The sequence below is a fragment of the Ostrea edulis genome, chromosome 5, assembly GCF_947568905.1.
Source record: "Ostrea edulis chromosome 5, xbOstEdul1.1, whole genome shotgun sequence".
NCBI classification, from domain to species: Eukaryota; Metazoa; Mollusca; class Bivalvia; order Ostreida; family Ostreidae; genus Ostrea; species Ostrea edulis.
In genome coordinates this window covers 40,877,804-40,905,252 of record NC_079168.1, presented here as the reverse complement: position 1 = coordinate 40,905,252, position 27,449 = coordinate 40,877,804, and the positions used below count along the sequence as shown (strand labels likewise).

General features: G+C 35.6%; 2 protein-coding genes across 2 annotated transcripts; both read left to right on the top strand.

Annotated features, from left to right (window-relative positions):
- Nucleotides 1-1,168: 1,168 nt before the first annotated feature.
- LOC125652576 (tetratricopeptide repeat protein 12-like) lies at nucleotides 1,169-6,798 on the top strand. The gene is made up of 2 exons (XM_048881899.2): nucleotides 1,169-1,271; nucleotides 4,520-6,798. The coding sequence occupies exons 1-2, from the start codon at nucleotides 1,197-1,199 to the stop codon at nucleotides 6,647-6,649; spliced, it is 2,205 nt and encodes a 734-aa protein (XP_048737856.1). The 5' UTR covers nucleotides 1,169-1,196; the 3' UTR covers nucleotides 6,650-6,798.
- A 5,677-nt stretch (nucleotides 6,799-12,475) lies between these two features.
- LOC125650837 (signal recognition particle subunit SRP54) lies at nucleotides 12,476-25,810 on the top strand. The gene is made up of 15 exons (XM_048879383.2): nucleotides 12,476-12,849; nucleotides 14,899-14,990; nucleotides 15,126-15,210; nucleotides 16,676-16,780; nucleotides 18,677-18,801; nucleotides 19,100-19,250; nucleotides 19,634-19,693; nucleotides 19,837-19,925; nucleotides 20,721-20,821; nucleotides 21,024-21,110; nucleotides 21,680-21,753; nucleotides 21,983-22,091; nucleotides 22,495-22,665; nucleotides 23,991-24,086; nucleotides 25,274-25,810. The coding sequence occupies exons 1-15, from the start codon at nucleotides 12,772-12,774 to the stop codon at nucleotides 25,363-25,365; spliced, it is 1,515 nt and encodes a 504-aa protein (XP_048735340.1). The 5' UTR covers nucleotides 12,476-12,771; the 3' UTR covers nucleotides 25,366-25,810.
- The last annotated feature ends 1,639 nt before the right edge of the window (nucleotides 25,811-27,449 follow it).

The following is a 27,449-nucleotide window of genomic DNA, read 5'->3' as shown; positions in this document are numbered from 1 at the left end:
AACTTGGCAAAACGTATTCGTTGGTAAATGCCTTTCAAGTTTGTTCAAATGAGGGATCATGCCCCTTCAAAGGGGAGATAATCACAAAAATGTAAAAATAGGGTGGGGTCATTAAAAAATCTTAAATATCAATGAGCCAAAAGAGCTGAAATTTTTATGAAAGCTTCCTGACATAGTGCAGATTCAAGTCTGTTAAATTCATGGCCCCCGGAGGAACAGCTAAAAATATTTTTTAAATTAATATTTTTAATATTTTTTTAAAAATATATTAAAAATATTTGCAAGGAATAGGGAATCAAAATTTTACATGCAAATATATAGGAAAAATCTTCTTCTCAAGAACCACTGGACCAGGAAAGTACAAATTTCCATGAAAACTTTCTGGCATCGTGCAGATTCAAGCTTGTTAAAATAGTGGTCCCCGGGGATAGGATGGGGCCACAATGGGGGTTCAAAGTTTTACATACAAATATAAAAGGAAACTCTTTTGAAAATCTTCTCAAGAACCTCTAGACCAGGAATGTACTTTACATGAACGCTTTCTTATGACATAGTGCAGATTCAAGTTTGTTAAAATCATGGCCTCCGGGGTAGGGTTGGGCTATAATAGAGAATCAAAGTTTTACATACAAATATATAGAGAAAAATCTTCTTCTCAAGAACCATTGGACCAGAGAAGTTTACGTTTGCATGAAAGCTTCGTGTCATAGTTCAGATTCAAGTTTGTAAAAATGATGGCGCCTAGGGGTAGGGTTTGGCTATAAAATAGATCAAAGATTTACATGCGAAAATATTGGGGAAATCTTTAAATATGTGCCAAGGCAATCTAATTAAAATTAGATCTTTGATCCGCTCATGCAATCGCTACACAAAGCTTTGTGTAGCGATTGCATGAGCGGATCAAAGATCTAATTTTAATTAGATTGGTGCCAGGGTGACTCAGGTGAGTGATGTGGCCCATGGACCTCTTATTATAAACCTACATAGTAAGGATATATCCTGTGCCATATTTGGTTGAAAATGGGTCATTGGTTTTGGAAAAGAGGACATGAAAATATTATCGATAACATCAGTCGCAAAACACATTATTTAGGGAAAGAGGCCATGTAAGTATACCTGATATGGCATATCACGAACATTCTATGTACAAGCTAACACCGGAAGTAAAATCTGACGGTTGCCAGACAAGCGTCAACATGGCAGACTCGAAGTTGCAAGATTCCAAGAAATTGGACGAGTTTATAAACAAAGTAGATGAAATTGAGTCCTTGGTAAGGCGTTGACATATATATCCGTTTGTTTATAAACTAACGATTTATTTCGATATATAGACCTGCAAATTATTTACCCATCTGAAGTCTAAATGGTATTGGAAACTTCCAGAAATATTCTCGTCGCGAAGTCTATAACGTTAGAGGCCAAGATCTAGCCTGCTGCACAGTTCATTTAATCATCTGAGTTGGCATTCGTAGACTTTCAACGTTATTATCACTGTAATTCCACTGCTTTTTTTAAACGAAGGCATGTATTTAATGATAGAGGGTGAAGCCCTCTCACGGCCCGATGGGCCGTGAGAGCGGAGCTCTCCCTATAGTATAGGTAACACGTATATACATGTTTAAAAGGAAAACATAGAAAACTAATGAAAAATTAAACCATACCTTTGGAACTTGAAAATTTTGGTCCCAATGGCGTCGATTCGAATACTATCGCATGGACATGTATTTCTCCATTTTGAATCTTGTGTGCCCAAGTTCACGTTGCGTCGTTCTGAGATGTTACATAAAATCCATAAAAGCATGTAAATCTTATGTTCTTAATCATATATAATCACTCCTCAATTAATGCAATTGTACAACCTTTCCTATGTTTGTGTATTTGCTAAACACTGACGCTGAATATGACGTCACAATGCACTGTTTACATTAGTTGCATAGCGTTTCCCGTGTTTAATGAATAGGCGGATAAAAAATGTCTAAAGTTAGAATACTTTGATTGAGCTCTGTCCTCACACGTTAGGTGCTAATATTTCAGGATATTTTTTGTCCTGTTATGGATCTAGATACTAATGCCAATATTTTTTTGCTTTACCCTCAAATACGGTCACACCGTAAGACATATTACATGTTAACCCGTATATTCTCTTTAAAGAAGTGGACAGGCATAGCCTTAATCTCGGCTTAGATTCAGCTCAGCTGAATATTTGGACTGACGCCTTCACCGAATTTCGGAGCAGTACGTCCTTCATAATTCATGTCTGTAAATTTACTTTCAGCGTTGGTCGGTTGGTTCTAGTTATTAACGTGCACTTAAAGGAACATGGACATGTTTCGAGCTGAAAATTTTTCCATTTTTATTGTTTACAATGCTAAACTAAAGTATTTCTAAATGTCAACCAAAATTTGAATATGAGTTGTTGAGTTACAAGTGAGATACAGCACTCACAATTCTTTGTTATGTAAACAAGACTTGTGCCATGATTTTGTTTTTTAACAAACTATAGAAACTCTTCAATCTTGGGAAATAAATTATATTGTCATGGAAGTTAGTGATGAAACAATTGTCGCTGACATTCGATTGTCAATCGTTTTTAGGTCTTTGATTCTGATTATAGATTTTATTTTTCATAATCAATTGTTGCCCATACACTAGTTGATAACTAATCCGAGATTCCTCCGACTGTTAACCCTGCTTTTATATCGTGACATGTGCGGGGGAGAATCGGAGTGGACTCCATATTGTAAGTGGGAATGTTCAGCGACATCACTTAGTGTTGCTCCTTTGCCTACCTTTTACAACTATTTCGCAGGTTTGCTGTCTAATATGTGAGGATTCAGTTATCGAATGCTTATAATACCCCACACAACGAAGTTGCAGAGGGTAATATAATGTTTTTGACCCGTCTGGCAGTCCCTTTCTTGCCAGCACAACTCCTCTGAGACCGCTCAACAGAATTTCGTGAAATTTGTAGCAAATAATGACACACTGTGTTGATGTGCATTTTCCCAGGAAATTCTGATTCAATAATTTTTCTGGGATTTATGCCCTTTTGAACTTGGACTTTCGAGCCCGTCTGTCCTGTTCTTGTCAGTGCAACTCCTCTGAGACTGCTCAGCTGAATATTGTGAAACTTTGTAGTTAATGACAAACTGTGTTGATGTGCATTTTCCCAGAAAATTAAGATTCAATAATTTTTCTGGGAGTTATGCCCCTTTTGAACTTAGAATTTCAAGCTTCTCTGTCCTGTTCTTGCAGTAATGCATAGCATTACCATTCATTATGTCAGGCATTGTCAAGCAATGTTGGAGCGTGGGGTATGTGAGCTTGCTCACTTTTGCTTTATTTCATTCTACAAGTTAACCGTGACTAATATGATGCTATTGCCATGTAAAAAGCTCAAACACTGACAATTAAAGCACCACTTTTAACTTTGGTTGCTTCCTGGCCATTCAATTTCTTTGCGCATGATGTCAGCACACAAATATGCAAAATTCCAATCGGCATCAAAGTAGTCATGATTAACTTGAAGAATACTCATCCGATAACTTAATCCTATCTAGATCTGTGAAATAAAGTTGTAAAAGGTCGGCAAAGCAGTGACACTAGCTGGTGTTGCTGAATTCCCACTATTCAATATGGAGTAGTGGTCAGCTGAGTTCGATCGTTGGTGACAAGAAAGCTCAGCTGGTAGAGCAACTGACTAGAGATTAAGGGGGCCCGGGTTTGAATCCCGGTCTGGTCTGTTGCATTTTCTCTCTTCCTATTCTAAACCAGCCCCTGGAACTGACAGGTGAAAATGCCTGCCAGGGGATAAATATCCTGAGTTGATAGACCATGGGTTGATGTCTTCTAGTGTGAAGACATTTAAGGAGGGAGGAATGTAGCAGTCAGCCAGGTTCGATCACCGGTGGCAATAATAATAATAATAATGTTCTTTATTTAAACAGGATAGCACAATTAGTTTAAAACTAGTTTACATTGTGGTCCTGAAAACATATATACAGACAACAGTATTATACAGATACAATATGAAATAGTATATGAAGGTATGTTGTATACATACATGTATGCTATTTACATGTTTAAAACTGAAAATAAAACAAAATAAATAAATAAACAAATAAAAATAAAACTAAAAATAATAAAAAACAAATCTATATGGTTTTAATTTCCCAAATGAAAAAAAATTCTAAGATAAGTGGATTTAAAAGTTTCCAATGTTGGGTAATATTTTAAAAATTCTGGCATATTATTCCATAACTGCGAACAGTAAATTGTAAAAGATCTTCTAAAATATTGTGTCTTTGCTCTCTGGATATATGATGAAATAGCTCAGTTGGTAGAACAACTGACTGAAGTTCAGGGGCCCCGGGTTTGAATCCTAATCTGGTCCATTGCATTGTTTCCCTTCATGTTACAGCTGCTTCACAAACAGAATTATGAAATAATTATTGTCTTATAAACATGGCCTTTTATGATCTAGAATACTTTTACTAACCTGCATGCTTTATCATTTTAGGTTAAAACTCTCAAATATGGAGAAGATGATGATGTCAAACAAGCCATGCAAAAGGCAGATGAAATCATTGCCAAAAACCAAGCACAGCTAAATGAGAAACTTTCTGAAATGCCGGAAGAAGAAGACGACTTCAAAGAGCCATTACCCAAGACTAAAACTGGCTTCAGTAAAACTATAATCAATAAGTCTCCCTCCACAGCCCAAGATCCTAATGCTCCTCAAACAATGACCACCGCAGACCAACAAGGCTTCATGGCTGCAATGGAGGTAGATGCCAGGGAGAGAGCAGAAAGAAGACAAGCTGGTGAGAAGAAGGCTAATGAGTTAAAAGAAAAAGGCAATGAGGAATTCAGACAAGGAAATTATGAGAAAGCATTGGAGCTTTACTCTGAAGGACTGACTCATCTCAAAGATCATCTTGCCCTTTGGACAAACAAAGCTCAAACAAACATCAAACTGGGTAGATTTGAGGAAGCTCTTGTAGACTGTGACTGGGCCATAAGGGTTTTCAGTAACAGCATGAAAGCTTATGTTCTAATGGGAAAGGCTTATCTTGGACTCAGAAACTATGAAAAAGCAAGGGAGGCTTACAAGAAAGCCCTTGAATGTGACCCAACCAAACAAAATCTTATCAAAGACTATTTTGCAGATGTGGATAGAGTTGAGAGGACCCAACAGGAAGAAGAAAAAGCAAAAGAGGCATTTCAGGCGGGAGAAAAGGGTCCCGTAGCTTTACTTCAGCAACTTGGGAAAAAAGGTCAACTTCCTATTTTCTACAGTGGAGGATTCCAAGTTCTGCAAAATTTCCTGAAGAACAATGAACAGAAAACACTTTTCAGAACAGAGGGAGGATTTCAAATCATTAGTGAGCATCCATGCTTCTCAAAATGTTTTTCAGCTTCTCCAAGGAGTTTATCCAAAGAAGAACTCGATATGCTGAAGTCTGGCATGGACATGTTCCGTTTGGCTTGTGAAGATAATGAAAAGAATCAGGAAGTTTTTTTACAAACAGAGGGAATGCCCAACAAACTAATGAGGTTCATGGAAGTGAAAATCAAAGGCCCTGGTCGTGGTCTGAAATCCAGCTGTGTGAAGATATTACACACAGTGACAATATCTGTGATTGGACGATCATTAGTTTTTCAAAAGTTTGACATTCCACAGCTAATGACTATTGTGTTCAATTTAATCCAAACAAATGATGATGCTGCATTAACTTCGGGATGTGTTCTAAACAATCTGGCTCTTGACAACAAGTTTAAGCAACAGTTAAGAGACAAAATCGAAATTGATGTGCTGCCAGCGTTTGAAAATGTTTTGAAAGAAGGATCCAGCAACCAGTCCGTTCTACCTACCTGTGTCTCCACAATCACCAACCTCTCCAATGATGTTGTTATCAGGAAAAAGCTGTCAGATCGGAAAGATATGTGGAAGATTCTTGTGGATTCCATCTCCAGACACAAAGAAAAATTACCTCAGCCTCTCAGCGTGGAGCTTGTGGAGGCTTGCTTGGGTCTCATTTCTAATTTGACACATGAAGGATCTAGTGTAAACTTTAAAGAGTTCAGCCTTCCCATTTGTAAGCAATGCCTGATAATCTGTCAGTCTCTGAAGCATTACAAGCTGATGATATCTCGCAGTCTTGGAATCCTAAGCCATATCTTACCCTACTCCATCCCCTCAGTCGACTGGTTCTGTGACAACGAAGGAGTAGAAATCCTAATGTACATTTTGAAGAATGATGAAGATTCCGCAAATAGGAAGTGTGCCTTGAAGGCCCTCACTGGTTGCTCGCAGATTAATGACCATGCTCGGGTCTTCATTGTGGACCACAAAGGACTGGGAACTCTGATTAAACAACTGAAGAGTGATGATGAAACAGTTGTAGGGAATGCTGCACTGTGTCTCAGTCACTGCACCCAGGTCCCTAAAGTTTGTGCAGCTCTATCAAAGACAGATATTATTAAGGAACTTTTAGTTCTGGCTCGTGATGGGAATAAGTCCGGTCTGCAGCAGAATTGTGCCATTCTTATAGCGAAGCTTGCTCAAGGTGATAAGCGACACTTAGAGAGATTGAGAGAACTTCATGGTATAGACATTCTTCACAACTGTATGAAGTATCTGAAGTGATTTTCGTCAGTATGTGTTTTGGTGTGTACTTGGTATGGGAGATAATACACATGAATAATATGCTAATATTCTGTTCAGATTGTCTGGTATTTTTTATGAATAAAATTGATATGTGTACGTGTATAAATAATAAAATTCAGTGAATTTATGCTCCCTGTTTTTATTGCTTAATTTGTTATGCTTTTTTGAAAGGAAATACACTTTACTGAGTCTCTTGTGAAATTTTAGTGCTAAATCTCAATATTAGAATAATTTGTTAGCATTTGTAAGTTGATGACTTTAACCTTTAAATTTTAAATGCAATAGAAGTCATCCTATCACATGTATGATACTTTTTTGGAGAAATTCCATTGCTAAATAGCATTTGTGATATCATATCCATTAATTCTTTTTCTAACTGACCCTTTAACCTTAAATCAAGAAGGTGCATCCTTAAGTGAAGGTGGTTCTTTATGTAAAGTTTCATAGCTAAGGCCACGGGTACTGGACGCTAATCATACTGTGTATATAAAAGAATAGGCCCATGGGCCACATTGCTCACTTGAGTCACCTTGGCTCTGCCATTGTTCAGCTGTTGTTATTTTTTAAAATCAAATTATTCCCATAAAAAATTGTGGCCCCAACCTAGCCTCAAAGGATCACAACTTAACTGAAAATAAATTAACATAACACAGAGATGCCTCAACACCAATATCACTAACATAATCTTACTGTTTTGGATAAGACCAAGATCATAGATCAAGGTATGATATGAAAGACCTTGTTATAAGAAATCATGTCAATTATTGTTTAAGATATTGACGTTTTTCTGAAATTTAGGGTGTAAGTTTTTCTCTTGAAGATATCAACATTAAATTTTCAACAATTGTAGAGTTGATCGAATTCACAGCTGTGCCTATTCACATTCAAATTTCTTAAATGTGAAAATCGATGAAGCTCGGTATGGCTCATAAAAGCACCACAACTTTTTTCTGCATTTTTTGTACACATTTTCGTTGATATCTTCTTCAATAAAAATGATTTTGAAAAGACATATTGAAAACAAATTGTAGATAATGACAAGACCTATTCAACGATATCAAATTTCAGGGGCCAGCACCTTTAGTAAAGGGCTGAGAGGGGTTAAAAGTTTGTTAACAAGCACCAACCCCAGTTTTTCTCTTTGATTTCCTACTTCTCCTTCAATGTAGAAATCTAGGTCAAGGTCACAAGTTTAACCACCAAAGTATAGCAAGGTCTTGCCATAAATCTATATACAAAATATGAAAAAGCCCTACCTTAAATAGTTCAGGAGATATTGAATAGGGTAGGTTTTTTTTAAGTAGGTCAAACTCCAAAGTCAAAAATCAAACACCATTGTGTTACAAGGTCTTGCAACAAAGAATCTAAATATACAAAATATGAAAGCCCTACCCAACATAGTTCTGGATATAATTGATAGTTATGCTTTCTTAAAAGTAGGTCAGAATCCGAGTGCAAGGTCAGAGGAGATGAAATGAAAGTTTATATACAAGATATGAAAAATCTACCTAATAAGTCCATGATTTATTGAATAGGTAATATTTTTATTAAAAGTAGGTCAAGGTCACAGGATCACATACCATTGCACAACATGAAAGACCCTGCCGTAAAGAGTAAATAATGCATATACAAAATACGAAGCTGTAAGTCCAAGAAATATTTTAAAAGATATATAGAATTTTCCAAATATAGGGGGGGGGGGGGGGGGCTATTATTTGTACAATCTTGGATCTACTCTATATTAGGAGGCATTTATATAAATTTCCACTTTTCTGGCCCAGTGGTTTTTGAGAAGATTTTACTTATACATGTATATTCGTTTGCAAAACCCTGACCTCCTATTGTGGCCTCTCTACCCCTGGGGCATCATTTTTAAAAACTTGAATCTGCATTATGTCAGGTTTTCATGTAAATTTCAACTTTTCTGGTCCGGTGGTTCTTGAGAAGGTTAATTCTTAATGATCTTCCCTTTATATTCGCGTGTAAAACTTTGATCTCCTATTGCGTCCCCACCCTACTCCCGTGGGCCATGATTTTAAGAAACTTGAATCTGTGCTATTTCAGGAAACTTTCTTGTAAATTTCAATTTTTCTGGTCAAGTGGTTTTTTAAATGACCCCACGTACCATATTTTTGCATTTTCGTAAGAGACCCTTCATTTGAAGGAACTTGAATCCCCTTCTCCCAAGGATGATTTATACCAAGTTTGTTTGAAATTGACACAGTGGTTCTGGAAAAAAAGATGAAAATGTGAAAAGTTTACGGGAAGACAGACGACAGACAAAAAAAGCTCACTTGACCTTTCACCTCAGGTGAGCTTAAACAAGTAATTTTATATTGCTACATAAAATTTACATTTCCCTTAAACAGCATTATAAAAATTTCACAGAAACTGGCTATAACGATATAGAATAGTATTCATAATAATTTCATGAATCTGTTTCTTTAAAAAATATACAAAATGTTTGTGAAAAAGAAAGGAAATCTATCGCATAATTATGGAGCGCCAAATTAATATAAACTCAAATAATTGAAGATATCATCAATTCATTTGATGCGCGCAACAATTTAATTAAAGATATCTTCAAATAATTAATGATATTTTCAATTATGAATTATTGCGCGCTTTAATTTAATTGATGATAGCATAAATTGTTCAGCTAAATGTATGCGCTCTGTAATTGAATTAATGATCTCTTCAAATGAATTAATGATATAACAATCGAATTGATGCGCGCTACAATTCAATTCAAGAGAGCAATAATTGATATAATGCGCGCATTAAATTAATTGATGAGAGCAATAATTGAATTGATGCGCGCATTAATTCATTTGATGAGAGCAATAATTGATTTAATGCGCGCATTAATTCAATTATTGCTCTCTTCAATTGAATTAATGATATCTTTAATTCATTTGAAGAGAGCAATAATTCTTTTAGAGAGAGAGAGTAACTATATAATTAAAGATATCTTCAATTCAACATATCCACAATTGAATTAATGATCTCTTTAATTGAATTGTTGCTCTCTTTAAAAGAATTGATGCGCGCATTAATTCCTTATACAAAGCATTGTAAATAATTAAAGATATCTTCAATTGAATTAAAGAGATTGTCAAATTATTTATACCGAGCTCTAAATTAATTATTGCTAGCAATATTTCTACGAAATTGATTCCCTCATCAACTGAATTGAAGAGAGTAATAATTGAATTCATGCGCGCATCAAATCTATTATTGCTCTCATTAATTCAATTGATGCTCTCATCAATTGAATTGAAGAGAGCAATAATTGAATTAATGCGCGCATTAAATCAATTATTGCTATCATTAATTCAATTGATGCGCGCATTAATTCAATTGATGAGAGCATTAGTTGAATTGAAGCGCGCATTAATTCATTTGATGAGAGCAATAGTTGATATAATGCGCGCATTGATTCAATCAAAGAGAGCAATAACTGAATTGATGATATCTTCAAATAATTTAAGATATCTTCAATTAGTTGAGTTTACGTTAATTTGGCGCTCCCTACATGTATAATGGGCTTCATAAATAATTTAATGAAAACAGAGTTATTGCCCTTGGATTCAATATTTTGAAACATATAATTGATTATCCATTTATAACTTCTTGACTTTTGAAATATTTTATGGTTAACTCGATTTTTTTTACAATAACTATTGAAAAAAAAATATATGTTCCTGTCATGCATAAATCTTATGACGTCACAGGATAGTGGAATTTTTAAAATACATCATGTACCTTAAAATATATGACATATCTGATAAGATATATCCACTCATAAACTTCTTGAGATAGCTTACGAAAATTCATTCATGAGATATCTTATAAGAAATCATTTAGGAGATATATCATATAAAGCATATAAGATATCTCATAAACATTATAAGATATCTTGTTAATTTTATATACAAAATTTAGTTTATGAGATATCTTATATACATGTAGTTTATAGGCCCTACGATATCTTATCATATCTTATGAGATATCTCATAAACTTAAGTAATATGAGATATTTTAAAATTCATTAGATAACTTATCAAAAATGAAAAGATATCTCATAAATTATATAAGTTACAATGTATCTTTGAAGAGGAACAAATATAAATATATCGCGTACACTTCTGCGAAAGCTGTTCACTTGTCTGTTTTCTTCAATACGCATGTACATGTGGCAGGCCATTTTAAAAAAAATTCAAGAAAATAAAATAAAAATAAATCTATCTCAATATCTCGATCGTTATAATGGCTTAATTATCTCGTTATATAGTGAGTTACCTCGTTATAACAATTGTTAATTCAGTCACTTTATATAACGAGTTCGTATTTATGGACTCATCTTTCCAATAACTTAACATATATAGCAATATAGAAAGTACGCGACCCCCTAAAATGTTAAAATTTAAAGTAAATCGTAGTCTCTTGTTTAGAAAAAGAAGCAATAATTTCTTCCACTCTCAGAGCAATAAATAGCAAAACCTTTTCATTTATTGAATTACTTTTACTGGGAAATCCAGGAGCTTCCGGGGCCCCTGGACCCAACCAGGCGGCCCACAGACCCACCCAACTCCTGCCTCATAAACTTGCGCTCCTTAATCGCAATTCCTGGATCTGCCCCCTGCATAAGTACATCTAATGTCAATGCAGACATGATAATTCGTGAAGATGCAGGTAGCAGTAGCAAGCAAAAAGATATCTTAATTCCACCTGTCCTAAACCAGCCACCGTATATATCTGTCTGGCACAGAAAATCATTCCTAAATGTACCTCATTTTCAGGCACATATAGCATTGTTTTTCAAGAAGAAAGGGGGAGGGGGTAGCCGGAGGAGAAGTTAGAAGTTGACTTGTCTAAAATTCTTAACGCGCATTAGAAATAACTTGTCCTATCTTCAAAATCCTAATTCGTGGGAGGTGGAGGAATTCATGGTCTTCATCAGCTAAACTGCCCCGATTTCCCCCACACCCGGACTTTGGTTTAATTTCTTAAGTCGGGGAGGGAACGCTCATCCTTCGCTACAGGACTTTGATGAACAATTCACAACTTTCAAGCTTACAGTCTTCTCATACACTACTATCACAAACACGTGGGGAGGACAGTTGCCCAATATATGTCTTTATTTGCATCTGAAAATAGCAGGTAATTGTTCATGGTCAAGATAAGTCAATGTCATTAGGTTACAAATGCTAATAAAGAAATGATTCTCAGTGACATATCGAGCTTTAACCACGGGCACTAGCTGTGTAAGTGTTAATTGATAAAAAATTTATTGATACCGCAACATACTTATTTTATCATTTTGTTTTGTTTTGTTACTAAGATATATTATTTGAAGAATCAACAATCAATTATAAGATTGAACCTATATAATTCTAGAGGGATGGAATTACCTTAATTCATGAGGTATCTTATAAAGAAGAAAAAAAAAAAAGAAAAAAAAGAAGAAGAAGAAGATATCTCATATTTTCTATATTAGATATATAATAAAGGATACCAGTAGAGACGTATATAATATACATGTCGCTGGTATAATATATCTCACAAACTTTAAAAGATATCATCTAACTTTGATAAGAATTTGGCCTATGATATATCGATATATCTTTAAAGAAGAATAAATGTAAAAACGGCGTGCCATAATATGAAGTTGAATACAGACTGATATATAATTTCCATGAAATATCCAAAAATAAATATACTATGCCTAAACTGCTATTCTTTTAGAATGACATGGGTAATCGAAATCTAGCCTGGTACTTATCGAAATCTCGCTTCTAAGTACGAGTTACTTAAACCGGAAGTTGGACGTGGAGAACGAAAATTGTTGCAACAGCCAAAAGAAGAATTTTCCAGTAAACACTCGACGGAAAGACGTTTTGAAAGAAAATTTTGTTGTGGTTTACAGGCGTTAACTTCTTTGAACAGTGCCTAGACAATGAGGACTTCATAAAGATCAGGATATTTGTTTGAAAGTGAATCGAAAGAAGAGACATATGTCTCATTCCTGTTCGAGGAAATCCTGAATACAATTCTGTTCGTAAATCTCATATTGTACCGGTTAGACTTATAACAGAAAAATGGTTTTAGCAGACTTGGGAAGGAAAATTACTTCCGCCCTTCGGTCTCTGGGCAATGCCACTATTATCAACGAAGAGGTGAGTACACTTTTTTATCTGTTTACAATTACATTGCACTGTAAACAAACTGAATGCTTGCAGCATGTCTTAAATCTCCAGTTCCGAAGGGTTTCTGAAAAACGGAAAAAACTCAGAATGCCTTCACCGAGCGTCAGTCCAAATATTCAGCCGAGCTGAACAGGGTTCGAAATTAACTTTTTCACTGTTGATGTTCACTAGTCCGCAAAGCATTTCACTAGTCCGTCCAGTATATCATAAAATGATCTTCATTTTAATCAAACCAAACACATCATAGTTGCAAACAATTCAATTTCTGACACCTACAGAAGAAAAAAGAGACCACCATATTTTATTTCGCATTCAAGATCTTCAGAAGCATACAATATTAACCTCCGAGTTAATCCTTTATAAACGTCCATAAGTGCGTTCGAGATCGATGTTCCTGTTGTTTTGGTGCTCAGGAGTTCGAAATTTTATCAACAAAGTCAATAGAATTCACTCGATTGACCAAGTCATGAGCTATAGTGTTATGAACTACTGTGTTAAGAGTCGCGAATGACGAGAACATGTGCGCACAAACGTGCATGTTCTCAGACCACACTACTTTCAATTCTTGCACCTAGAACATGTTCTCAAGATGTGTACTCGGTGTTCGGAATCGGCAGGAATTTGACAATTTGTGCACGTTTGAAGAACGACGGTCTCGAACGCACTCCATGTGTTTGAAAGATCAGGCTGTCATAGTCATGCAAACACTTGACCATGCAGGTAATCAACCATAAATTCAAACATCTAAGAGACTCAGACAAATCTTGCTAAAAATCTTTACCAATTGAAGATTGATTTCCGGATTTTCACTACTCCGTACGGACTAGTGCTATAGAGAGTTTGCTAGTCCGACACGTTTTTTACTAGTCTCGGACTTACGGACATGAGTTAATTTCGAACCCTGTTGAATCTCAACCAAGATTAGTCCCCCCCCCCCCCCCCCCAAATTATGATAATTCATTGTACTGTAATTAATTTCCATGATAAATCATCATTGTAATAGTTTACTTTACAAACTAAATATGAAGATTTAGCTTTGTTTGGCTGTCTGAATACATTATTTTGCCAATAAAAACCCCACAAAACTGTTTAGTGTTACCCACAATAAAACAACATTCCTCCATGGATAATTTTACAGACAGTTCGCAGGGTTCGAAATTAACTCATGTCCGTAAGTCCGAGACTAGTAAAAAACGTGTCGGACTAGTGAACTCTCTATAGCACTAGTCCATACGGACTAGTGAAAATCCGGAAATCAATCTTGAATTAAGATTTTTAGGAAGATTTGTCTGAGTCTCTTAGATGTTTGAACTTATGGTTGATTACCTGCATGGTCAAGTGTTTGCATGATTATGACATCCTGATCTTCCAAACACATGGAGTGCGTTCGAGACCGCCGTTCTTCGAACATGCACAAATTGTCAAATTCCTGCCGATTCCGAACGCCGAGTACACATCACGAGAACGTGTTCTAGGTTTAAGAATTGCAAGTAGTCTGGTCTGAGAAGATGCACGTTTGTGCGCACATGTTCTCGTCATTCGCGACTCTAACACAGTAGTTCATAACACTATAGCTCATGACTTGGTCAATCGAGTGAATTTTATTGACTTCATTGATAAAATTTCAAACTTCTGTGACTCTAAAATCTGAGCACCAAAACAACAGGAACATCGATCTCGAACGCACTTATGGACGTTTATAAAAGGATTAACTCGGAGGTTGATATTGTATGCTTCTGAAGATTTTGAATGCGAAATAAAATATGGTGGTCTCTTTTTCTTCTGTAGGTGTCAGAAATTGAATTGTTTGCAACTGTGATGTGTTTAAAATGAAGATCATTTTATGATATACTGGACGGACTAGTGAAATGCTTTGCAGACTAGTGAACATCAACAGTGACTAGTCCATACGGACTAGTGCTTGAAAAAGTTAATTTCGAACCCTGGTTCGTAGTTCAAGAATCCTTATCTAGATCACACTGTACAATTGTCTAGACATGAGCTTGTTTTAACTTGCAGGTTCTAAATGAAATGCTGAAGGAGATCTGCAAAGCACTAATTGAAGCAGATGTCAATATAAAACTTGTCAAGACTCTTAGAGAAAATGTCAGGTATAGTAAATGCATCAGCTCTTAATGAAATGCTTCACAGGTTAATGATATCCAGTGACAAAGTATATACATGTATTAGAAATAAACTGCACATGTACATCAGAAAAAGTAAATGAAACCTGTGCTCATGTTTAGGTCCGTCATTGACTTTGATGAAATGGCAGGTGGCTTGAACAAGAGGAGAATGATACAGTCAGCTGTTTTTAAAGAACTCGTCAAAGTAAGTCAATTTGTGCATGTAGTTTACATCAAGACATCTACATTATATGTTGAAGGGAAAAGGGTTAAATTGATTTCACTAGATATGCATGTACTTGACTGTCTTTCTACCTATACACTTATGTAAAAAAATTGTTGACAACATTTGTATGATAATTATACCCCCCGAACGAAGTTCAGGGGGTATATAGGAATCACTCTGTCTGTCTGTCCGTCTGTCTGTCTGTGCAGATTCGTGTCGGGGCCATAACTTCTTTGTTCTTTGACTTAGGCATACCATATATGGCACACAGGTGGATCACCATGAGACAATGTGTCGAGTACCTTCATGACCTCTATATGACCTTGACCCTTGACCTCAAGGTCAAAATTAAAGGTTTTTTACAATGGATTTGTGTCCGGGCCATAACTTCTTTGTTCTTTGACATAGGCATACCATATTTGACACATGAGTGTATCACCATGAGACGATGTGTCATGTACCTTCATGACCTCCATATGACCTTGACCTCAAGGAAAGGTTTTTACAACGGATTCGTGTCAGGGCCATGACTTTTTTGTTCTTTGACATAGGCATATCATATTTGACACATGAGTGTATCACCATGAGACGATGTGTCGGGTACCTTCATGACCTCTATATAACCTTGAACTTTGACCTCAAGGTCAAAATTAATTATAGGGTTTTGACATAGTCATACCATAAGACATGGGTGTATCACCATGAGACTATGTGTCATGTACATTCATGACCTCTTTATGACCTTGACCTTTGATCTCAAAGTCAAAATTATAGGTTTATGCCATGGATTTGTGTTCGGACTATATCTTCTATTTTCTTCTACAAAGGCATACCATATTTTTACACTCAGGAAAGAGGTAATTTATACCTATTAACAACACCCTTTGGGAGATTGGAGTAAGCGGGGGGTATTCTTAGTGAACATTGCTCACAGTACCTCTTGTTTGTTCCAAATTAGGGCCCAGGTGGGCAAAACACTTAACAGATATGATTCAAATCACAAATACAATACAGGACTGAGTTCCAGTACACAAATATAATGTTTTGTACACAAATCTAATGTTCATATATGCAAGAAATGTTAGGAAACTATGTCTAACAGCTCATATTTGTTGAAAATCATTATAGATCTCTAAACTCCATAAATCCTTCTCTCAAAAAACTGATTTATGTGTTCTTCAAGTTCATGTCCCCCAAATAAGTTACCGTATAAGTGGAAGTTTTAGCGAAACACAAAGTTTGCACTTTTCCCATAAAAATGGGTATATATATTAATGAGAGTTAATATTTAGCGATTTTATAAGATATCTATTACTTACGATATGGAAGAAATAGTTTACTTATAGTGGTCTCAACACCCTCATGATGATGCCAAAATTAAATCCTTGCTAAAAATTCTACTAATACGGTATGAGGTAATTCTGTGTATTCTTTATTTGAATAGCTGATTGATCCTGGAGTGAAGGCCTGGACACCCACAAAAGGCAAAAACAATGTGATCATGTTTGTTGGGCTTCAAGGAAGTGGTAAAACCACCACCTGTACCAAAGTAAGTAAAGCAAGTGTTGTGTAGAACCACCATCTGTACAAACGTAATACATGTAACAAGTGTTATGTACAACCATCATCTGTACGAATGTAATACAGTGAAACTTCTCTAAACCGGCCGGCTCTCGGATCGGAAAAAACGGCCGGTTTAGAGGGATGGCCGGTATACCGAGAATTTAGCAATTATAGACGTTTTATCTCAATATTCACAAAGTAGGTACTGTTCAATTTGATCTGGTGATCTATGATCAATTATCGGTGGAGATTAAATTAGTCCGCTTGTACCTAATGGTAATTATGAATTACAAGAAATATTCTCGCTGAAATTATCAAATTTTAAACTGAAAATCTATAACAGGATACATAAAGAAAACACAGAGACCTATTATTGGAATTCCTCTTACCTATAAATACTCTGTTTACATTTATCGCTTATGTCATTAACAATTTTGTTTTGACGTTTTTAAAAAGTACAGTAGTAAATATGAAATTGTAATTTTAATATTTCTTTGGAATTTTAAGCCTATGGAGACCAAGAAAATTAATCTATCTTTTGATAATTATCATTAACAGTCATGGGTTTGTTCTTTATTAAATACTGCTTATATCCATACGATTCAGTAGTAGGGTGAAACAATATGGCGTTTGATACTGTATTCATTCAATATGTTCCTAACTGTTTTTTACGTTTTGTATAGAATTTGGAAGGGTCTCTTGGATTAGCTAAGTGTCAATTAACACCCTTGACAGCACAGGTATACAATAGAAATTAAAGAGGCCACTAGTGTTTTTCACAACTTCGGTGGATGATTTCTCACCTGGTGGGTCGTTCAGTCAATTTGCACACCTGGACGATCTTGATCAACCTCTGGCCAAAATTTTATTGTCTTCAAAAAGTGGCCTGTATGTTAAGGGTAAATTACACATGTTTGTTAACAAATGTACTTTAAAAAGTGGCCGATGTCCGGTTTTCAGGGGTGGCCGGTTTTGTAAGACTTTCTTTGTAAGGAAATGTTAAGATTTCTGCCGGGACTTTGAAAATCGGCCGATATTCAGGGAGAACCAGTTTTCTGAGGGGCCGGTTTGGAGAAGTTTCACTGTACATGTAGCAAGTGTTGTGTAGAACCACCATCTGTACAAACGTAATACATGTAACAAGTGTTGTGTAGAACCATACATGTAACAACAAGTGTTGTGTAAAACAAGATGTGGTGGCACACTGTATGTGTACAGTCAACTGTGGATGGATTAAAGTTTAGAGGACCAGCTGATTATTATTCTGTACTGTTAATTTTCGAATTATTGCCACTCGATTCATTGCTGTTTTCACTACACTGCCACATGTTTTGCTGCTGTGAAAATCTCCTCATTATAACACCTAATTTTAAAATGCAAAGAAAAGAAAAAATGTTGCTGGGGAATTATCTTTATTTCAAAATAAGCATTGTTTAAAAATGGTCCACTACAGCATGGAGTGGAATAAGCTGTACTTATATTTAGATTTCAGATATTTAGAATTTAATGAAGTAAGAGTGCTAATTGTGTGCATGTGCTCAAATATGAAATTCTCCATTTACCAATTTCTGTAATCAACAAATCCAGCAACTTAAAATTATGCTAAATTGTGCATCAACTCTGATTGTGTTGATTTTTTTTTACATGTTGAAAGAATTAAACATTTACAATATATTTTGTTAATACACGGAATTGCATTTCAAGGACACACATGCTTGGATATGAATGATGAATTTGATGAAATATTAAAAAATTATGTTGAAACATATTTATATCTCAATGACATCCATTTACTGGTAAATGTACTCAGAGAATGTCCAGGATACACAATATCAAAACGGCTTACACCTGAAATAAATCCTTTGAAATTCTCTGCTTTCAGCTTGCGTATTATTATCAGAAGAAAGGCTGGAAGACATGTTTGATTTGTGCTGATACGTTCCGTGCAGGAGCCTTTGATCAGCTGAAACAGAATGCCACCAAAGCCAGAATTCCATTCTATGGAAGGTAAATAAAGAGACACAATTCTTATGAACATCTCAGAATTCCGTTCTACGGAAAGTAATTAAAGAGATGCATTTTATTATGTACACATATCATATGTTTAATAGGAAATACAATGTATGCATGAACAAGTTTATTCAATGGAGAGGGCTTATATAGTCAATGACTGTTGTCCAATCCATTCAATATGTTTTCTACAAAATAAGATATTGTTTGAATTAAAATTAACAAGTTAATACAAAATGTTGAAGTGTATACGCATATTAGAAAATGAAATAAATCATACACATATTTTGAATAGTTACACAGAGATAGACCCAGTGTTGATAGCCCAGGAGGGAGTGGAGAAATTCAGGTCCGAGAATTTTGAGATCATCATTGTTGACACCAGTGGTCGTCATAAACAGGAGGACTCCCTATTCGAAGAAATGTTACAAGTCAACAATGTCACTGTAAGCTAAGTCTGTCTTCATCGTCTCATAACTTATGTTATGTTTTGTTATTTATGTATGTTCTTATGGTTATAATCAGTGGCAAATCTAGAGTGTTTTTTTTTTGGGGGGGGGGGGTAAGGGTGTTTCCCCCCCCCCCCCTTCTTTGGTTGAATTTTTTAAAAAGGGGCCATTTATTGCCATTTTGGGGTCTTCACTTGGGTCACAATTTCCTTTTTGAAAATTTTCTAGATCCGCCACTGATCATGTGGTGGGGTGGGGGGTGGGGGGGGGTATTAATCTGAGATTAACTTTGGAATTGTTAGTAATATATTTTTTTTAATTTAAAAGCAAAAATGTCATATGTTGCACAGCAATAATTAAAAATATTGGTATATTTGTAGAGTCCAGATAACATTGTTTTTGTGATGGATGCTTCAATTGGTCAAGCTTGTGAGGCACAGGTAAATCAATGTGGAATTGAAAGATTGAATTATTTTATCTATAAGAAATATGATAAAATGGAACAAGCTTGGTTTCAAATGCTTGTTCACTGTAGTGAAAAACAGTAGATAGGGTTCTCTAAAAGTGTTTTTCATTAATACAGGCCAAAGCGTTCAAAGACAAGGTAGACATCGGATCAGTCATCATCACTAAATTGGATGGTCATGCTAAAGGTGGAGGTGCTCTCAGTGCGTAAGTATGAATGCGGGCTTGTCCTATAGTCATTTCACCCCTATATCAACTAGCCCTATAGCCATCTCTCCTCTATATCAACTTGCCCCAACTGTTTCTTCAACTCCCCAACATTAAAAAATATTAAATCCTGCCCAAACTGATTCACCTGCCCAAATGGAAAAATTGTTTTAGCCATACAGAATATCTGCCTTCGAATATTTTGAAAATATGAATGTTTATGTTTCTGTAAATATTGGTTCTGTTCCTAATGAGATCATCCTGAAATTATCACAGATTTTTTCAAATATCTGGTGGTTTTAATATCTTTGAAGATTTAATGAAATACATTTATTAGCTTTTGTGTAGACTGCAATGTCTGAAAATATTTTACAGTATTGTATATATATGTATATAAAAACTTATGAAAAAGTAACTTACCAACTCGATGCAATCTCAATCTGATTAAAATCAGATCCTTTGATCCGCTCACGAGTTACAATTTTGTTGATCAATTTGAAGACTTGGAGCGAGAGTATCAAATTTCTTATGGTAAGTTGGTATATCAATTTTTAATGTTGGTACTAACTGGCAAAACAGTGGGGGTGAATGGACCAAACAGTTAGGGTGTGTTGGCGAAAAAGTAGAGGCAAGCTGGCAATGGAATGAGTTCAGTGGGATTTGTAAGAATATTGGTATTAATGTTCTGCTGTCCTTAAGGAGTCCAAGTAAGGTACCACCAGTTAGGCAGTAAGTTAGAGTTGCAGGTTGTTACAAATTTTCAGTGTATAATTTTGCCTTATTTATTTTTCAAAGGGTGGCAGCCACAAAGAGTCCTGTAATATTTATTGGAACGGGAGAACACATTGATGATTTTGAACCATTCAAAGTGCAACCTTTTGTCAGCAAACTTTTGGGTAAGAACAGTGCTTAATATATGGAAGTATCTATGTATAATTGATGTTGTATAAAAGGACATCTGAAAAATATGTTCTTGGCAGAAATTATAGAAATAGGAAATAGACTGTGAAAGTGGTCTTACAGTTCTCAGCTCTGTATATGGTTTGGTAAAAGATATTGATGACGTATACTTCATTTAACGAACTTTGAACTTTGTAGGTATGGGGGACATCGAGGGTCTGATAGACAAAGTAAACGAATTGAAGCTGGATGACAATGAAGACCTGATGAAAAAACTGAAACAAGGCATGTTTGATATCAATTATTCAATATTTGTTCAAATCTAATTCTAGCTTCCCAATATGATTTTTCTGAAGTGATGTCTGAGTGAGCATGGCTGTCCCCACTTGTGATTTTTCTGAAGTGATGTCTGAGTGAGCATGGCTGTCCCCACTTGTGATTTTTCTGAAGTGATGTCTGAGTGAGCATGGCTGTCCCCACTTGTGATTTTTCTGAAGTGATGTCTGAGTGAGCATGGCTGTCCCCACTTGTGATTTTTCTGAAGTGATGTCTGAGTGAGCATGGCTGTCCCCACTTGTGATTTTTCTGAAGTGATGTCTGAGTGAGCATGGCTGTCCCCACTTGTGATTTTTCTGAAGTGATGTCTGAGTGAGCATGGCTGTCCCCACTTGTGATTTTTCTGAAGTGATGTCTGAGTGAGCATGGCTGTCTCCACTTGATGCCAGCATACACCTTCATGTGTGGTGTTATCCACCTGACTTTTGAATGCCATTTTTCTGACATTTATGTTGTATAATTATTTTGTATGGAGGAACTTATTATTGACTGTCCCTATGTCTTTTTACAAAATCTAGGTCAGTTCACATTAAGGGATATGTATGAACAGTTCCAGAACATTATGAAAATGGGTCCTTTCAGTCAAATCATGGTGAGATATACTGTACTTTCCTGTGTTGAAATGCATGTCTTTTAAATGTTACTTTGATTTCCATTTGACCACAATTATAAGTTTCAAAGAAAGGTATTAAGATTTTAAATCTTCTGTGTACATGTATAATGTATGTCAAATTCACAAAGCACTCCATGTCATAAATATGTTAGTTTAGATATTATACATTAACTGTTGATATATCTTGAACTCTGCTGTCTTCTCCTAGGGGATGATCCCAGGGTTCAGCTCAGATTTCCTGACCAAAGGAGGAGAACAAGAGTCCATGGCCCGGCTGAAGAAGCTCATGACCATAATGGACAGCATGAATGACAAAGGTTGAATAGGATCATGTTTTAATATTGCATGGATGACACATGTATCCTTTAAATCTGCAGAAAATGTTACCGTAAAAGTGGTTATTCATGCTGGGGGTTAATTATGCTGGGGGTTAATTTATGCATTTCTTAACGTCCAACATTATGCGTGGGGGGAAAATATGCAGTAACTGAATATGATACGTATTAAATCATTTATATTTACACGTGACCATGTAATTAGTGTAAATTTCCCCCCTGTGTAAATAACCACTTTTACAGTTATTAGATTCATATTGTAATCTTGTTTCTGCAGTTTTAAACTCGAATTACTACATGATGGTAATGATAAAATTATCACTGTTTCATTGCACGTGTGTATGATAGGTCCCTAAGGAAATAAACTTTAATTTCTCTGTGACAGAGTTGGACAGTTTGGATGGGGAGAGGCTATTTACCCGTCAGACGGGCAGAATTCAAAGAGTTGCTAGAGGAGCTGGTGTGTCTATTAGGGAAGTCAATGAACTTTTGGCACAGTACAAGAAGTTTGCTCAAATGGTGAAGAAGATGGGAGGCATTAAAGGACTTTTCAAGGGTAAGTTCTGTTGACGTTTTTAAGAGGCTTTCTATCTGTTGTACAGCATTATAAGTGATGTGACCATTTAATGACACTTGTATGTCAGTATTACGATGAGATATGTCCCGTTTTCTGATTAAATGTGTAATGCGTTTAAGCTATGTTTGATTACAACAAACCAGATTCAGATCTAAAATCCAGATTCACAAATCTACAATGTTATAATCAGATACCTAAAACAAAAATGTGAACTTTGTAATATATATGTACATGTAGTCCAACATAGTGACAAATTTGGATTTGCTTGCTTTTCATTAGTTTGATTCGTTTGATAAAGATATTTTCATTTTAAAAAATTTATTTCAAAGAGACAAAAAAAAACTCCCCACTATGCATGTTAAGTCACTCATTCATACCAAAAGCATTTTCAGTCATCTTTGATCTAGATGTGAAATCATTTTTGAATGTACATGTAAATTTGCAGATTCTAAAATCCAGATACATGTTTGGTTACAAAAATCCATGTATAATTAATTGTCTCAGATTCGTCATCCGGATTTGGTTTGGTTCCAATCAAACATGACTTTATAAACTTCTTCAAACTTTGTCGTTTACAGTATGCTGCAAACCCCAAGAGACATGCAGGGTTTTCAAATGCTTTAAATATTATAAATCCATTTACCATGTAGGCATCAGAAAAAAGGTGTACATTTGATTGTAGGTGTACTGTATATGTTAGATTTATTTTGTTAATATTTGAATATTGTTAACGTCACTTAATGATATGTAGGTGGAGATATGTTAGATTGACCTTGTTAATATCTGTATATTGTTACTGTCACATAATGAATTAAATTGTTGATATGTAGGTGGAGGGATGTTAGATTGACCTTGTTAATATCTGTATATTGTTACTGTCACATAATGAATTAAATTGTTGATATGTAGGTGGAGAGATGTTAGATTGACCTTGTTAATATCTGTATATTGTTACTGTCACGTAATGAATTAAATTGTTGATATGTAGGTGGAGAGATGTTAGATTGACCTTGTTAATATCTGTATATTGTTACTGTCACATAATGAATTAAATTGTTGATATGTAGGTGGAGGGATGTTAGATTGACCTTGTTAATATCTGTATATTGTTACTGTCACGTAATGAATTAAATTGTTGATATGTAGGTGGAGGGATGTTAGATTGACCTTGTTAATATCTGTATATTGTTACTGTCACATAATGAATTAAATTGTTGATATGTAGGTGGAGGGATGTTAGATTGACCTTGTTAATATCTGTATATTGTTACTGTCACGTAATGACTTAAATTGTTGATATGTAGGTGGAGATATGAGTAAGAATGTGAATCCGTCTCAGATGGCCAAGCTGAATCAACAGATGGCAAAGATGATGGACCCGAGGGTGTTACAGCAAATGGGTAAGTTAATCAGTCTGTTACATGTTGAATTTGGATGATTGCACTGCACAGTATCCCATCACTGACTGGACGACCATCGTAATGATGATAGTGTGTGTATTATAACCAGCAAATATGCTACACTAAAGTGAAAAAGATTCTTAAGTTCGTGAAAATGATGGACAAGGGACTATTACTTGTGTATGTAAAAGTGTATATTGTGAGAAAAAAGTGTATTTTAGATGTAGTGAGAAACAAGTATAAAAATTTGTGTCAGTATAGGTATAAGTTTTGTGCTTTCTCTTGTACATGTGTGCAAAATCCTTGTCATTTTATTTATGAAATCTACGTTATATCTACAAATACAGTACAACACGGTTTAAGTGAACACATTTATAATGAATTCACGCTTACAGTGAAGTGGTTTTCATTCAATAAATTTAATACATTTAAAACGAATCAAAATTGTTTATCAATCTAATTAAAATCAGATCCTAGGATACGTTCACAATCGCTCTAATAGGATCTGACATAACCCCTTAGGGGGTCATGTCCACATGACCTTTTGCTTGGAATATTAATGAGAACTATCAGCCAGTCAGATTGTGCCATACAGACAATGATGGCTATTCAGGTGGTTCCCGGCAATTCGTAAACAAGTTGCAGTAATCGCTTTCCCACGAAGTTTATTGCACTATGAAATTGTGTATTCTCACATAAGGATTTTTAAACTTTCGCAATAATGCCTAATCTATTCTGTCCATACAAACAACAAAACGTACAAGATAAAATACACCCAAATCAAATTAATTGTGAATTGCGATTTATGTATGAATAGGGATGGGTACGATTTGAATAGTTTTCAAAATAGTTTACTTAATTAACGCGAGGAATATAACGCCAGTCGACGTAAACGGTGCATTGTGACATCACATCTAACTGTGATAAGTTCTCTTTCAAACCAAACAATTGCAGCCATTTTCCTTAAATGATAAACACCGACGGTTTCAAAGCCGACGTGCTGATTGGCTGACATAAAGTTCATCTGAACATGACCCCTAATCGGGTTATGTCAGATTTACTTACGCAGAGTATACGGCGCTGATCTTTAATTAGAATGAATTGTTTATCCCTAGCATTTAGCTACAAGCATGTTTTACCGTATTTGTGTAAAAGTATCTCGATTATAAAATTTGTTTCTTATGTAGGGGGAATGCAGGGCCTCCAAGGCATGATGAGACAGTTCCAACAGGGAGCCGCTGGAAAATTCGGAAACATGTTTGGAAATATGGACAGATAGTAAACTGGGAATCATGGGATACTACACTGGGAATCGAGGACAGAAATCCTGAAAATGGATTGCAATATCGAGTCATGTTGTGTCTCGTTGTGTGGCTTCATGGGTTTAAAATTGTTACATTGTCTTATACATCTGTTTCTTCATTCTTATCATCATTTTGTTTTGATATCATGTGCCACATTTAGGATCCTTATATCGCAAAGAAATTCATATTGATTTTATGTCTTTGGAAAAAATTCATATGTTCGATTTTATGTATGTGGTTGACTGATACTACTTTGTGTTTTACGAGGATGTAAATATGATCGTTTGTAATGTGTAGAATCATGGACAATGATTACAAAGTGATGCAGAAGGTAATATGTATAATTTGTATACGGATAAGGACTTATACAGCGTTTACAGAGTTGGTAAGACTGAGAATTAAATTAAACAAACTCCTCAATATATTTCTTTGTTATAAATTTATGTGTACATATACAGTTATTTGTTTCAAATAATCAATTTCATATGCTGTTGTTAATAAATATCTATACATTACACAGTACAGGCAACAAAGTTTGACCACATGCTGAAGACACGTCTGTGGTACATTAGTCTTATTTTGACAGCAGTAGTTATTACTGCCTCCTGAATTCAAAGTACCAGTATTAAGGGAAGGGTGGGGTGGGGCAGAAATCGATATTAAGGGTGGGGAGGGGCTGAATTCAAAGTACCTGTATTAAGGGTGGGGTGGAGAATTCAAAGTACCGGTATTAAGGGAGGGAGTGAATTCAAAGTACAGGTGTAGCATAATATTTGTATACCACGAAATATTGAACCCGGGTTCAATATATATTTTGAACCGTGGTTCACTTTTTTGCTGCGATATAATGAACCCCCCGTATGAAATATTGAACCTGGGGTTCATAATATTATGGCTATAATATACTGACCCCAGGTTCAATATTTTGCTGCAAAATACGGACTCCCTTAATGTTTTCAGATTTGGTAAGTGTATAGTTTGGGGAGGGGCTGATGTGAGGCGTTTCATTGGGGGGGGTTTAAGACATAAGTTTTTCGTTCAAGAACAGAGGGTTCAAAATATTATGGCTGTGAAAAATGGAACCCCATTAGTCTTTAACAGGTATGAGAGGGTGTTCAAGATATTATTGCTTATATTGATCCCCCTACTTATTATTGGGGGGGGGGGGGGGGGGAGGTTCAGGTATTATGAACCCATCCCTCTTCATTATTGAAAGCATTCAACATTTCACAACTGTACTATTTTGATCTAACTCCTATTATCTTTTGGGGGTTCAATATTTCATGGCCATAAAAGTTTAAAAAATTGTTCCCTTGGGGGGTGGGGGGGGTATGGTGTTTAACACTTCAATGCCATAATATCTTGAAACCCCTCCCACCATTCAAAAAATTAATTTCTATCTCGCTATAATTAGAAACATTAACATTTGAACACCCTCCTAAATATAAGTCTTGGGAGTTCAATAATGTGTTGTTAATAGATATAAATGACCTCTTTCCCCGAGTAGAAAAGAAAAGGCATGACAAAATCTTGGGTAGTCTCTTCTCTAGGAGTGTGTTTGACCTTTTGATCCCAAATTCAATAGGGAACATCTTCATCCCATGGGTAGTCCATATGTATATGGTGACGAAGTGGAAAGGGTAATGCTGGAAACCATATTGCCACTTCGATCTTCATGTGAAGTGCACTTGATCCCGGAAACCATTGCGTCTACAGACGGAAGGACAACCTGATTCCAGTATACCCCCCTACAACTTTGTTGTGGGTGTATAATCAGGAGGTTCATTTCAACACCACAACATTTTGAACCCCTAGTCTTTTGACTATAAATGTACTTAAGGGGGTGCAAAATATTATGGCCATAACATTTTGAACCCTGGGTTCAATATTTTATATGGGGGTTCAATATATCGCAGCAATATTTTGAACCCGGGTTCAAAATATCCTGAGGTTCAATAGATGACACCGGTATTAAGAGAAGGGAAGGGGTGAGTCTCCATCTCTCTCTTTTCTCCTTTCATTTACCCAGTCCATCCCAACATTGAAGTATCAAACACAA

Coding starts and splice junctions, on each gene's coding strand:
- LOC125650837 (XM_048879383.2), top strand. CDS start 12,772: ATGGTTTTAGCAGACTTGGGAAGGAAAATTACTTCCGCCCTTCGGTCT. Junction 19,694..19,836: donor GTCAAGCTTGTGAGGCACAG/GTAAATCAATGT, acceptor TCATTAATACAG/GCCAAAGCGTTCAAAGACAA. Junction 19,926..20,720: donor GGTGGAGGTGCTCTCAGTGC/GTAAGTATGAAT, acceptor TATTTTTCAAAG/GGTGGCAGCCACAAAGAGTC.
- LOC125652576 (XM_048881899.2), top strand. CDS start 1,197: ATGGCAGACTCGAAGTTGCAAGATTCCAAGAAATTGGACGAGTTTATA. Junction 1,272..4,519: donor TAGATGAAATTGAGTCCTTG/GTAAGGCGTTGA, acceptor TTATCATTTTAG/GTTAAAACTCTCAAATATGG.